Source organism: Simochromis diagramma, unplaced genomic scaffold, assembly GCF_900408965.1.
Source record: "Simochromis diagramma unplaced genomic scaffold, fSimDia1.1 OVJJ01000481.1, whole genome shotgun sequence".
NCBI lineage: Eukaryota > Metazoa > Chordata > Actinopteri > Cichliformes > Cichlidae > Simochromis > Simochromis diagramma.
In genome coordinates, this window is record NW_024386898.1 from 3,043,414 (window position 1) to 3,058,020 (window position 14,607).

Sequence of the window (14,607 nt, forward strand, 5' to 3'; positions counted from 1 at the left end):
AATTCCTGCTCTAGTGAAGAAAAGTAAAGAAATAGTCTTTAATATAGAGCTACTTCTATTTTTTAAAGATACAGTTTATTGTTTTTTATTTAAAAGATTCAATATTACAATGTAAGTAATCATCCTGGTCTATAGGTGGCAGTGGTGAGCGAGAGTGTTTGTTGTAGCTCCAACAAAAGCGCTGTGGCGAAATTGCCTGCGTGATTTTAGTAGATCTGAATAATATGTGCTACGCCGCTTGTAGTCGTGCAATCTCCGGTTAATGCTTTATAGCTCAGCAAAATCTGCAAGCGCAGTGAAAAAACCAAAAACGCTCATTGGAGAACTGAGCGTGTCCTGTCTGCCTGCTCCGGTAGTGGCTACGTGTAATTCTCGGGGAAAATGGCAGATAGAAAAAATAATAATGCTCCAAACACCAGTGCAAATTTACTATTCAGCGCCGCTCCAGAGTTTAACTTCAATTTGCCTTTCATGCCAGTGAGTCAGGCCACTGGTCCGGCGGTGCTGTCAGGAGGTGAGACGAGATGCCGACTGAGGAAATGTCCAAACATTTGCGGGTTCGTTAGCAAGCTAAGCTAGTTAGCAGATTGGGTTCCCGTATCGCTATCGGGGCTTACTGAGTGTAAAAGTAACAGAAAGAGAAAGAAACCTTGTCCGAGTAGGGAAGCGTTTATCAGGCGTAAGGTTAGGCTAACTGACAGCGATGTGTTGTGGTCAGACTGGCAGCTGTGTGATGTTTTATTTTGCACGTATGTTTCAGGGTCACAGCCAAAACAGTGTTCTGAGTTAAATGGCAAGATAACGTCCTGTTACAGGGATTTAATGATGCGACATTCTGCTGAACAAGCGCCTGATAAACATGTTTCCTCTTTTTATACTTTAAGGACTAAACAGTAGAAAGCTACAGCTCTGAGCATATATTCTATATCTCTGTGATTTAATGTGTGTCAGATGTTTTTGCATAGATACTAAAACATGTGTTACACTTTTATTCTCCATGTCGGTGTGCAGTAGATGACTCCACTGATGTTGGAGAAGAAGACAGCTTTGTAGGTCAGACATCTGGGAATGGACATGCCCCGTCTACATTCAGCTACTTCTCCAGTCCCATAACCAGTACTGACCCATTTGCATCCATAGGGCATTCTCCATGCCCCCCGCCAGTGCTGTCTGCAGCCCCGACCGCAACGGGACACGTTTCTGTTCCCAGCAGTGTCAGCATGGTTCCACCACAACCCCCACCTGCCAGCTCACAAATGAACCCTTCTCCTTCTATGTTTGGTAGTGCAGTTTACCAGAGCCCCATGGGGCGTCACACTCCTCCCCCTACCACAATGACCCCACCGCCTCCCCAGATGCAGCCGCAGAGCCACAACCCGTACAGACACACCCCCACCAGCAGCAGAGCTAGTCCTTATATTCCAGCTCCGGAAATCCTGCCGCCAACACACACGCCACAGCAGAATCCCTACTTGGTCAGCTCGCCACCGCAAACATTCCCCCCATCAGGACCCATGTATACAAAGGTGAGTGTCACACCGGTGTTGTTGATCAAAGGGTTTATTAACTTATTTGGGAAGTTAAATCACATCTTTCTCTCTTCAGCCTCCTCCCACACAGATTCAGGGCCCTCCACCTCCACTTCCAGCCACCACAGCTGGAGCCGTCGTTCCTGCTGTTCCCATGATGCCGTACAACTACAACGTCTATGAGCCAGTTCAGCCTCACTGGTTCTACTGCAAGCAGGTGGAGTCAAAAAGCGTCTGGCTTCCTTTCAGTATCTTTGACTCCCTTCAGCTTGAGGAGACGTACAACTCTGGTACGACAAGACGTGCAAATTTGTCTTTGGAGTCCTGAGAATCTCATCTTGACCTGAACTGCACAGTGAAGTTTTTTTTTTTTTTTTTTCTTCATTCTTTCAGTTCAACCAGATCCAGAAAGTGTGATCATACGCACAGACGGAGGGAGGTATGACGTGCAGCTTTATGACCGCATGCGGACTGCAGTGTACTGGGAGGAGGAGCCTACAGAGGTCCGACGCTGCACCTGGTTCTACAAAGGAGATACAGATAGTCGCTTTATTCCTTACTCTGAGGAGTTCAGCGATAAGCTCGAGGTTTGTCTCAAAAATACTGTTTTTTATACCCTCTGCATTTTTTCTTTATTGATTTAGTTTAGGCTGCACTGTTGTAAAAGGGAATTATAATATTGTATTATTGCATCATCTCTAGGCTGAATATAAGAAAGCTGTGTCTACCAACCAGTGGCACCGCAGGCTGGAGTTCCCATCAGGGGAAACCATTGTGATGCACAACCCAAAGGTAAACCCCTGTTTGATTAATGTGCTGTAGCGGTCTGATGATGTAATTAGCTTTATAGTTCACGAGCATTGATCTGTTTGCCTTTGTAGGTCATAGTGCAGTTTCAGCCCTCCTGCGTACCAGATGAGTGGGGCACAACTCAGGACGGGCAGACCAGACCCAGAGTGGTGAAGAGAGGGATCGATGATGACCACGATGAAGTGCCTGATGGTAGACAAGTTCCGCTGTGCTCAAAATAATTTGCTCTAAGTGTAAACACAGTTTGTATCATCCACTAAGTGTAATTTTAGGAAATGGAAAGTATGATAAAGTATTCCAGAGACATTAGAAGGACTTTTTGATAGCTGGTTGGTTGCTAGGTGAAGTATAATGCAGCCTCATTCTGACTGTAGTTCACATTTTATGCACATATTTAAGATTAGAGACATCTCTTCCCAGGTGAGCTCTCAACGGTGGATCATCTTGTGTTCATGGTTCATGGAATTGGCCCCGTGTGTGACTTGAGATTTCGGAGCATGATTGAGTGTGGTGAGTAATGAAGTAATGAGCAGTCACACTGCAGTCGTGTAACGATGTGTACGAAGGAAACGTTAAAAATGCTGTTTTGTCGTGCTTTCAGTGGACGACTTCCGTAATGTGTCGCTGAAGCTGCTGCAGAGCCATTTTAAGAAATCGCTGGATGAACACGCTATCAGCAGAGTGGAGTTTCTGCCCGTGCAGTGGCACACGGCTCTACATGGAGATGCCACAGGGGTGGACAGGTGAGGGGGACAAGGGTTTAACGCCAAAGAGGCCTGACACACATGTGGTGATATTATAAATGGCTCCTGACTGGATGGAAACACTGGACTTACTCTCTTATTTTAAATTGACATTGTTTGTCACCTGTAAGTCCTTCATCATTACTCAGAGATGGGTAAACAGAACATTTATTGGACACTGTCATTATATGGCGGAGACAATTGGTGCCTCAGTTCACCAGACATCCTTGCAGGACCTTAGCAGACTTATTTCTTGTTCATCTTTGCAGGAGGATAAAGAAGATCACTTTGCCCAGCACCGGGCGTTTACGTCACTTTACCAACGAGACCTTGTTAGATGTGCTTTTCTACAACAGTCCCACTTACTGCCAGACCATCATGGACACTGTTGCTCAGGAGATTAACCGACTCTATGCCCTGTTCATGGAGAGGAACCCGGACTTCAGAGGAGCAGTGTCAGTGGCAGGACACAGCTTAGGTAATAAACATGTTTAATCAGCTTCTAACCTTTCTGTTTTTTCCACCATCACTTAATTTTTCTCCTTGCAGGTTCTTTGATTCTCTTTGACCTGCTTTCAAATCAGAAGAATGCTTCACCTGGAGGGGCCATGCCAACCATGCCCGCTGCTAACGGAGAAGTCAGACAGGTCACGCCCTGACTAATTTAAATAAATTACAATATACTGTAAAAATAAAACAAACACCGTGCTCTTTTCCGTTTATTTGTAAATGAGTTGAATATTTTCAGAATAAAGGTTTGGTATGTAATTGTAAATTTTGCTTCTCATATCAGGTGACGGCCCCTGTTGCACAGGAAAATAGTGCCGTCACCCCTCCAGCTGTGGAGGAGCAGCCCAAAGAAGACGGGGAGGAGTTTGAGGATCTTGCTGCTATGCTGGAACATCTGGGCCTCTCTGAATATAAGAGTACCTTTGATGAGGAGAAGATTGACATTGAATCTTTTGTAAGAACACAGTCCACCTTTTATTTTACAGACTGCTAGGAGCTGAGATATGTTTTAGAAGTATAAGAAATCTAGTTATAAATGTAAACTGTATAAGGTCATTTGAGAACATCGGGGGTTTTATGCAATATAATGTAATTCATCTTATTTTGACCCTTTTATATTCTCTTAGCTTATGTGCACAATTGAGGACCTGAAGGAGATGGGTATCCCACTTGGTCCCAGAAAAAAAATTGCCAAATTTGTGAAAGAAAGAGTGAATAAGCAGGTAAGTTTGTCTGCTGAGTATCTGCGAGGCTTGCAAAATTGTGATTATGGACCCGCCCCACTCATGGTTTCATGTTCACAGGCTGCACGCCAGGCAGCTCAGGAGAACAAAAAAGAGGTCAAAGAGGTCACTCAGACTGCAGCACCTCCACCAGCAGCTGAAGTTCCCTCTGATCCGACTGTGAAGAAGCTTCCAGTGGGCAGCACCGTCTCCTCTGTCCATGTGGACTACAATTACTTTGAAGTTGGAACGGGGCAGGTAAACACATCTGTCTTTCAGCAACAATGAGCGTCTATTCTGAAGCAGAGCTGACATTTAATAAACTTTTTGCAGGTGTCTGTCATCTACCACACTCTGGACTTTGAGCCTGTGAATTTCTTTGCCGTGGGTTCTCCAATCGGCATGTTCCTGACTGTACGAGGACTTGAGAAGATCGAAGAGACGTACCAGCTGCCCACATGCAAGGGATTCTTCAATATTTATCATCCAGTATGTGTTTGTGTATTTATAGCTATTTGTAACATGTTTTATTGTTTCTGGGTCAGATTTGTACAGTATTCTGGTGTGCACAGGCATTTCATTCACTAGACTAATGTCTTTTAGCTGGACCCAGTGGCTTACAGGATTGAGCCCATGATAATGCCAGACCTGGACTTGAAGCCTGTTTTGATCCCACATCACAAAGGACGGAAGAGGCTTCATCTTGGTATGGACCCAAACACTCAGAGCAGAGCTGTCATTGTTGTAGTCACATATGAGATTAAGTTTCAAGCAAAAGGAACAAAAAATAATAATCAGGTTTTAACTGTGAATGCTGACAGTTACAGATACAGAGTTAGTTACTGAGCCTAAGCTAAACTGTTCAGTATTTTTGGCCTCTCTGCCGCTTAAGGGTGGAGCGTCCCAATATCTGCAGTTACACAGCACAAAGACTCTATTCTTGAGCTTCAATTGCCATGAAGCAACGTAGTGGCAAATAAAACTGATTCATTTTTTCCTTGGCTGTGCAGAAAAACATTAAGGTGACAGCAAAATAAAGTTTCTCGTGGTGGTTGCTTTTTTTTTTTTTTTTAAGTGTATGTAGGTTTCATTGGTTGTGCGGAAATGGGCTTAGGTGTGATTCTGTGTGTTTCAGAGCTAAAGGAGTCTCTCACCAGGATGGGCTCTGACCTGAAGCAGGGTTTCATCAGCTCCCTGAGGACTGCCTGGCAGACCCTCAACGACTTTGCTCGTGCTCACACCTCGAATGCCCAACTTCAGGCCCAGCTGGCCATCGTGGCCAATCAGATCGAAGAGGAGGAGAAGCAACAAGTGCACGAAGGTGAGTGCGGCTCACTTGTGAGTCTTTGTTTGACTATTTTCTGTACTGTTAGATCAACCGTTTTGATCTGGTTTGTCACAGAGCATAAGATTCCAGACAACCCTGAGCTTCAAAAAGAAGACGACGAGTCTCAGGTGAAGATCGGGATGTTAAACGGAGGGAATCGCATCGACTACGTCCTGCAGGAGAAGCCGATTGAGAGTTTCAACGAGTATTTGTTTGCCCTCCAGAGTCACCTCTGCTACTGGTACAAGCAATCTCATATTAAAGACCTGTTTGTAGTTGCAATTTGAATGGAAACTTGAATATTAAGCAGCTGAATGACACAGACTGAAAACTAAGTCCATGTTTTTTGGTATCAATTAACTCATTCACTGCCATTGACGTCTATAGCCATCAATTGCAGTGAATGAGTCAATGGGTTTAACTCATTCACTGCCAATGGCTGGCAGTGAATGAGTTAATAATTTAAATATTTACTATGTGCAAAAATAACAGGTTTGGTGGTTTCAGCCTCTCAAATATGTGATCCTTAATAATTTACCAAGTCCTCATATTATTTTGGTTTCATGAAAAAAAAGACTTACTCTTCTGCAGTATAGATTTTCTTTTTTTTTATTCATTGTTGATTTTTAGGCCCTTTCCTCACAGTACATTCTTACCTCGTTTCCATCAGTACCTTTTTAGCTCGACTTGATTCAACTTAGTTTTGATAGTTTTTCATTAGGTGGTAGTACCTGGTACTGGGTGGGTATTACCTTCTTTAGTACGTGCTCGGCCGGCGTTCCAAGTGATCACAGTTAATCCGAAAATGTGAAATCAGACTGCATGCCACCAATAGGCCAGACGATGGTGTCACTCGATGAGTCATGAGAGTGACTCCTTCACAAAAATCCAAACCACCATTTTTGAAACCTGGCAACGAGAAAAATACCCCACTGTGGTCCCAGAGTCTGACAAAAAGCTTTGATGACCACGTGGAGGTGGTACTCAATTGTAATGGAAAACGACCGCAACAGAATCGAGTTGAGTCGAGTAGGTACTAGTGGAAAAGAGGCATCTGAAACATCACAGTATAAAAACTGCACATATAAATGATGGTGAGTGACGTCTGAAGTCCTTTAAGCTGCTTCAGTGACTGTCTGAAACCTGTGTATTAACACTTGTGTTGTTTTGTAGGCAATCTGAAGACACGGCTCTGCTCATTCTCAAAGAGATCTACAAGACCATGGGGATCCATCCAGAACAGATGGCTCATTAATACACAGAGTACACCTGTCTGCTTTGGTCCCATTTAGTTTCATGTATTACTTCTTCACTGGGATTTTGATTTTTTTTTTTTTAATTGATGTAGTTTATTATATACAGATGAATAATACAATTGTATTACGCCATTTGTCTTAAATTAAGAAACATACAAATGAGCTCGTTGATTCAAAGAAACTTGACAAGTTTGATATTACATTTTTATAGTATAAATTATAGAAATGGGGGGAGGGGTCAAGTTTCCCAAGAACATGTATCAGCAGATCGAATACTAACAGCAGAAAGGAAGGAGCAGAAGCAAGTGCAGCCTTCTGTAAGTTTTATTTCATGGCAAGACTCAAAATAAATCATCACCTTGCTCAAGTGTTTCGTTTGGATTGTGTACTGCTGATGTTTTCTCCTGCAGGGTAAGGAGAGACTCGAAGACTATGTACAGAAAGCTGGAATATTTGCAAAAACATTAATAATAAAATAATTACAGTACCAGATGAGACCTGCTTCCTCTGTGAGGGAGAAAAATCACTTCTTGCCTGCACTATGTAATCTTTAGACAGCTGTCCTCATTAAAATTACCCCTCTAACCTATGAACTGTTCAGCTGTAACATTATGTGGAATAAAAACCAGCAGCTGTGAATACGGCTCATAGTACTGTCTGCATGTAGGCACATATTTAACTCACATGTATGAAACAATGGAATATTAGAAAAATATTTACAAGCATGACTGTAACATTCAATCCCAGTCAAGAAGTGGGAATCGTAGTGCTGGGAACGACGCTCATTGTTATCTATACAATAATACTGGTCCACATACACCTGATATTGTAGCGTTGCATGCAGTAAGCAGATCTTTGCTCAAGTCCTTGAACCATTTGATCAACATGCTTTTCAGGTGAACTCTTTACTTGGAAACAATCAGCAATAAATGAATGATAACAACGACTCACTGTCACAAAACACAAGTTCCCTTTTTTTTAAAAAACCCATACTGCCCCTCTCACAGAACTTCTAATAGAAACAGAATATTATGGCTCCATATACTACTGCCAAAATACCGAGTGAAAGATTATAAAGTGTTTGAGGATCAGCTGAAACTTTTGGCTTCTTTTGTTCACTATGAGAAAGTGCAACATCTTTACAGTTGTCAATAAATTATGCAACTTGTTATCCTTTAATGTGTCTTTAGTTTGATTTAAAAAGCCTGTCCAAACACGCAACAGCTGCCAGAAATCATCTGAATGAGCTGAAATCTTTCTGAAGTCATATTTGGCTGTAAAAGGTGCTAAAGAGGCTGGCTGCAGGTCAGGTGCTGTGTTTGAAGCAGGCAGGATGGCTTAATGAGAAGTTGTCGAGTTCAAAGTTAGAAAGCGCATGCCTATTGATTTGATTTCATGTAACATATTGTCAACCTAAATCCACGAGATACGTACCTGTTGTTCTTCCCTCAGCAAGTTAAGTATTGCTAATTATGCGTCAGCTCTTCAGTAACACTTGTTGCCATGTTGTGAACTTTCACATTGACTAATGTTCATTTTTGTACATTCATTTGTCTACAGCTGTGCGGTGAAATGCAGAAGGATCCGTGTAAACATGTCTTCGCTGTAGTGCCTTAATGATATCAGCACCATGCAGTCTTAATGTAGAAATGATGCTGGGTACGCAGAGGCTCGCTCAGTCCTCTGTTTTGCTCTGTGTCTTGAAGGCCTGCTTGCGTAGGTGAGCCTCGATCTCTTCGCGGAAAACCAGCATCCCCAGGTGAGAGTGGGAGGCCTCGTTCATCGCTTTGGACTGGATGCACATGCGGTACTGCTCCGGCGTCAGCTCGTCCGCGCACTGCTTCTCGTGCCACAGGTGGAACAGACCCGACACAGGCGTGCGGATCACTATCACGTCACTCCGCAGATACTTCCTGTACAAGTGGACGTCTTCCACCCCCCAACCTTTGACTTCAAGATCAAAACCACCTGCGGGGATACGACCCATTTAAAACATGTTACGCACAACTGTCGCGTCTAATAAAACAAATGATTGGTGCTTACCGATATTTAGAAAGTCGGAGCGATACTGGCATGTCATTCCAAATCCAAAGTCTCTCCAGAATCCAGCATCCTTTTTATGAATCTATTTGAAAACAGATAGTCATCTCTGACACACAGGTCACCACCAAACCAGCTTTCTAACACGTTGGTCAGAATGGGAACCTTTACACTTCTTACCAGCTGGAGTTCAACAGGTGGAGCCAGCTCCAAATTTCCGTAGACAATGGCAGGATTGTACAAACTAAACACGACAGGATAGAAGACTTTCTTGTCTGTAAAACAGAACAAGCAAATTAACCTTTGGCTGAGAGCAAGAGCACTAAAAGAGTATAATGAATGTGAGCCAATTAAACCTACTTGGAGCAGCGTGGAGACGACAGGTGTTAAGGAACTCGAGTGTAAAATGGATGTCCACATCACAAAAAAACATTAAGACGTCGCCTTTCTTCCATGCGTGAGCTCCGATATCCAAACCTCGACCTCGGGAAAACTCCTCGTCCACTGGGATGAGAGTGTAGTTGGAGAAGCTCTCCTCCCTGTAAAACAAAACGCCTGATTTTTAACAAATGCCTCATACGACATATTAACAAGCCTATTAAAAGGTCTTTCTGTTCAATAGACTCACCTCGACATTTTTTCCAGAGATGACGTCACCTCCTGTAGACCTTCCTGCCCAAAATAAACCACCGTGAGATGTACCCTTCTGTCATGCTGTATGCACACCTCCCTAAAAACACATGCATTTTTCAAATGGATTACAAGGACACACAAGGCTGCAGTGCTTTCCACAACAATGGTGGAAACAAAAGCCAACACGTCTAATGAAGGCCAAGGGTGCTGGCTCATGTTTAGTGGAGAGGGATGGATTTAAGATTCATTCTCACCTGAAGTTTTGCAAGAACTGTGAGAAAGTTTCTGCTCTGCCCGCTAGTGGCACAATGATGTTAATAATCATTCCTGATGTTTCCACAGATGTGCTCCTGACTTTCATTAAGGGCCCAAAAGGCCTGAAGAGTGTGACGTGGCGGAAACTGCTGGAATCCTCTTTGGCAAAGAAGAGCTCGTAAAGTGTCCCTTTGTCTCGCTCTGTCCGGTACAGCCCTGCCAAAAGAAGACAATCTGAAAAACACTGAGACAGGCTGAGAAAACATACCAGTTATCCACTAAGTGGCACTAAATGCCAAATTCAAGGAGAATTTCTGTTTGGCACTACTGCTGTGCATGACTAACGCGCAAACACAGACACGTAGCATAAACTTTTGTCCCCATCCTTGCTATGCAAAGGCACACCACAGTCTTAATCTGACTGGCTCTGACCCCTGCAGTTTTGTCAAACCTTAACTATCTCATGTAATCTCCTAACCACAACTCTGACCAAACAATATACACTAGCCAAGGAGCAGGAGTCATGGAGGGTCATTGCAGCTGAGAGTGCAGCTTATGAACTTTCAAATGTATTTTACGTTTGACGCATCACTTTTGAGGTCAAGTTTGTTCTGTCTGAACTTGAATCGGACCTTTGCCGATTGTGACATTTTGGCCCAATATCAATGTTTAAAGTAACAATTTGGCTGATTTTGTTTTGTTGTTTATTGTTTTCCTGGAATAAGGGGAAAATAAAGAAATATTCTAAAAGAAAATAAAAGATGTGCTTTAATTTTGACTCGTTTTATCCAAAGGTAGCTGCAAGGTCAGGGACCATCGTCACTAACTTCTGATGCACACCCAGTCACTTTGTTCTATAAGCGAGCCTGAAATATAACAGAAAGCATCAAGTTCAGAAAAGAGCTTCAAAGGCTTTCAGAGGGTAAAGAGTTAAAGTCTTGCAGCTCACACAATTTGAACATTTAACCAGTGCAACATTTATATTCCTAAATACAGACTGTTCACAAAATCTGATAACTGTCATATACCAACATCAATCAACAGGCAATATTGGCCAGTGTTTGTCAGATAGTGTATCAGTGCAACCCAGTGCTCCTTTGTCTTAATAAAATGTACTAACCAAATCAGATTTGGAACAAAGGCTCAGTTTATTATTCTGGATCGTTAAAAATAGATTTTCCTGGTGATTTTTTTTTTTTTTCAACGAGTCTATTCACTGAGTGGAAACTGTTAATAAAAGGTTCATTTTGAACACTGGTTACAGTCATTGCCTCTTACTCTGTAATTTAACTGAGAGTCTCACCTTCAGTAAAGTGACCATCTGTGTAGGTTTGCCTCTGCATCGGCACATCATCCTCCACACCATCCTCCTCGTCAGGGTTGTTGATGATGTCTAGTGCGGCCTCAATGACCTCCACCAGCTCATCCCTGCGGTCCTTGCGGACTGGTTTCTCCTCTGGGTGCCGCGTTAGCCCCATTTCCAGCTGGTACACCTTGGAAGAAGTAAAACTCTCAAACGGCACCAAGGCATACTCGCTTGGAAGGCGAGCTCCAGTGTTGACCTCAGCCTTGTCGATCTGAGAATGCAAGTACTCCAGCAAATCTCCAGGCTCTTGGTCTTTATCGGCCAGACCCGGAACTCCTGGAAGCTCTTTTTTCTCTTGGAGAACTTTCAACTTCTCGCTCATTTCCTGTAATTCCTGCTTAAGCTGGGCAATTTGCCGCTTCAGACTGGCAGCACGGTTCAGGTGGCGCTCCTCCTGTTCCTGGAGCAGGGCCTGGTAGTATTCTTTGCCATAGGTCTCCCCTGGTAAGATCAGGCTGACGTCTGCTGGTGGAGTGCACTCCAGCAGGTATGCAAACAGCAGCAACACCAGCAGCAGAAAAAGACCCAGGAAGAGCCAGCGGACCCGACCCTGAAGTGGCAATCCCCGCCTGGGCATCACGTTCTCATAAAAGCTATAGCTGACAAGCCTGCATTCCCTTCGCCCCGGACTGCTCACATTACTTAAAACAGGTTTCTGTACATCATCTTAGAGACATGGGTGTGTAGATCATTTTGGAATAAAGAGATCTTGTTCTTTGGCTCCAATGCATCAGTATTTCCACACATAGGTCCTGTATAAATCCACAAAACGATCAGCTGTTAAAAACACAGAAATCCACAATCAGAAAAAAGCCACAATCCAGGATCCCAATACAGGGACTTTTAGATAAAAGCACTGATGACAAAACAGTAGATAATCATACAATGACATTTAATGTGTTACCTTTAAGCAACCTTTCAAATAAACCAACCTGCTATCTACAGTTTCCTTCAGTCAGTAAGTTTCTTTTGAACATTTATCCGACTTCTTCACTTCAAAGATTCCGTTTAAACCTGAGGAAGGAGGGACAGCAGGGATTAGCTACACCTGGACAGCTAACACACGCCAGCTAGCTCTCAGCCAAACAACAGCACACAAGGAAACTGGTGGGCGAGCTTCACAGCAAGCTAGCTACAAACTGACTTCCGGTGTAGCTCTTTCTCTTCAAAATAAATGCACGAGCTTTGTGCAAAGGGCAAGACCAAACACTCCAGATTCTGAGAGGTACCTTCTTGGAATGAAAGTGGACAAAACAAGTGAAACACACACAGCGTTCAAGGCCGATTTGTGATTATCTTTTGAATTACAGGCTTGGTAAATGTCACACAAGGCTCACCAGTCAAGAATCCCTGGTAAAAAAAAAAAAGAAAAAAAAAAAGGCAGCCTTCAGGAGTTTCCACGCCTAATATCGTATCAACCAGATACCATGTGCAGGTTCTTGAAGGTCACACAGCTCCAAGCTTACACTTACAAAGTAACCCTGTTTTCAGGCTCTCACACCCAGATATGAATCAGTCTCTAGACAGCTATAATGAAATAGGGCTCTGAATCCAGCCAGAACTGGAACTGAGCTTGTGCTGATGTTTTAAAAGCCGTAGCTGTCAAAATACTTCTTTGTACATTTATTTCTTTAACCTTAATGCTTTCTTCTAAAATGAGATCTTGAATGTTTAACACCAAACACAGAAATATAAAATATTAATGATTCTTATTAACATTCTAAAAGGCAAAACGCAACTATGATATTATTTTTACTACTCACACAAAGAATGTCTAACGCAAAACTGTTCTGCTGATGATGTGTCACAAAAATGAGGAACCGACTTTAAAGAGTGCTTGTTCAACAGTTTGGAAGGTGTGTGGGTGTGTGTGTGTGGGTGGGTGGGGGTTAACAGCCCTTCTACAATGTGTCTTTTTGTTTTGCCTCACATACAAGTATCTTTAGTACCATCCGTCGACATGAAACTGCCTGATTTTAACATAGTTTAAGTCCAGGACAAAGTAACACAAGACTGCCTGAAAAACAACAGAACCAAGTCATGCTAATAATGGGAGACTTTCAAACTCTAAGCTACTGGCATGGCGACAGAGAAAAGTTGGCTATATTTCCAGAAAAAAAAACTCTTAGCCTAAAACCTTTGATAATTAGATTTTTTTTCCCTTGTGGCATATTTGCAAATTTCAGCACCTTTAATTCTTTTGAAATTTGCGACATTACAGGCAGCACATCCCCTTATTTCGAAAAAATTCGAACCGGACATGACTACAGTTCTGCTGCTAGCTTAGCGGTGTTCCGCGCTTCACTTCGCTTTCGGGTTTTTATTCTTACCCGTTAGAAAGCCTCTCTGTTACCCATAGTACTCCCCAAACGTTCACTCACCTAATCCCGGCTTTGTCCATTCCTGCCCCTCATTACAGCTGTCGCATTTTGTGTTAAACTAGCAGCAGTAGGTAGGTAGGTTGTGTTACAGAATGCCACGGAGCAAAGAGAAAAGAGTGGGTTGTAACCTACTTCCGGTTAAAATCTAACCAATCGGAGCGTGTCTAACGAGTGTCGTCATCAAGCACGCCGAACCTCCAGGTTCATAATATTGTTTATTCTTATTAAAATAACGACGTTATTATTATATTGTAGCTCTAAACGCATTATTGTTATTATTAGAACACATCGATGATTTTTTTTACTCTCATACACACTACCGCGTCTTCCAATAACGTAACAACGTTAATCTGTTGTTTTTTTTTAAAAAAGAAGAAGCTATATTTAACCTTCCCTCTAAGAGATTATTGTCTTTTCTTCCCGTTTCACTGTTCAGACCAAGAAAGCAAACCTCTTATCTCAGGTGATGAACTAGCTGACAGCTCTGGATTGAATTAGCACTGAAACATAATTTGTTTAATGTTCGAAAACAAGTGATATGATCTTAATGTGGTGCACAAAATAAGCCAGGAAATGTTCTCGTGGAATTCTGTTTATAGTCGTTATATTTTCATTTTCTTAATTATGAGAGAAGAAGACAGATGTTATCTGAAAGGCCAGAATCAGTGCGGAAAGTCTTAGTCTAAGAAACTATTTTAATAAACAAACCGTTTCTTTCTTTTTTCTGATTTAATCATATGATATTTCTGTACCGTGGGTCTAACCAGTCAGTATTATGTGTAGGTGTAAAAATGAAACCCTGATAAAGGAAGAGAAGTAAAGGGGGTGGTTTAATGTCACACACACACACACACACACACACATCGGGTATCTACCTAGTCATAGATTTTTAAAAAGTACAGATCTAGTTTTGTGCTTCAACTCCAACACCAAAACCTTAATCTGCTTTTCAGTATCATATATATTCACTGGGCTGGTTTGGACATCCTTTTGGGTTCAGAGCTGTCTAAACTCTTAATTTTATAAAGATTTCTC

General features: G+C 42.5%; 2 protein-coding genes across 8 annotated transcripts; one reads left to right on the plus strand and one right to left on the minus strand.

The window, feature by feature from the left end:
* Positions 1-184: 184 nt before the first annotated feature.
* LOC120735251 (SEC23 interacting protein) lies at positions 185-7,536 on the plus strand. 2 transcript variants are annotated; one of them, XM_040034514.1, is made up of 18 exons: positions 185-514; positions 1,015-1,526; positions 1,606-1,819; positions 1,923-2,116; positions 2,232-2,321; positions 2,411-2,531; positions 2,760-2,849; positions 2,941-3,082; positions 3,352-3,560; positions 3,632-3,729; positions 3,876-4,046; positions 4,219-4,314; positions 4,396-4,572; positions 4,648-4,803; positions 4,918-5,020; positions 5,450-5,635; positions 5,717-5,882; positions 6,815-7,536. In XM_040034514.1, exons 1-18 carry the CDS (start codon positions 382-384, stop codon positions 6,894-6,896), a joined length of 2,940 nt encoding a protein of 979 aa, XP_039890448.1. In that variant the 5' UTR covers positions 185-381; the 3' UTR covers positions 6,897-7,536. The 2 variants fall into 2 exon arrangements, with proteins under 2 accessions (XP_039890448.1, XP_039890446.1); XM_040034512.1 differs by having other exon boundaries at positions 190-514; positions 1,012-1,526.
* Positions 6,969-13,715, minus strand: csgalnact2 (chondroitin sulfate N-acetylgalactosaminyltransferase 2). Of its 6 annotated transcripts, none has more exons than XM_040034519.1 (9): positions 13,573-13,715; positions 12,124-12,205; positions 11,129-11,943; positions 9,825-10,041; positions 9,566-9,667; positions 9,298-9,476; positions 9,118-9,212; positions 8,941-9,022; positions 6,969-8,865 (listed from the first exon to the last, which is right to left on the minus strand). In XM_040034519.1, the coding sequence occupies exons 3-9, from the start codon at positions 11,766-11,768 to the stop codon at positions 8,573-8,575; spliced, it is 1,608 nt and encodes a 535-aa protein (XP_039890453.1). In that variant the 5' UTR covers positions 11,769-11,943; positions 12,124-12,205; positions 13,573-13,715; the 3' UTR covers positions 6,969-8,572. The 6 variants fall into 6 exon arrangements, with proteins under 6 accessions (XP_039890453.1, XP_039890451.1, XP_039890454.1 ...); XM_040034517.1 differs by having other exon boundaries at positions 11,129-11,968; XM_040034520.1 differs by having other exon boundaries at positions 12,096-12,205.
* Between the last annotated feature and the right edge of the window lie 892 nt (positions 13,716-14,607).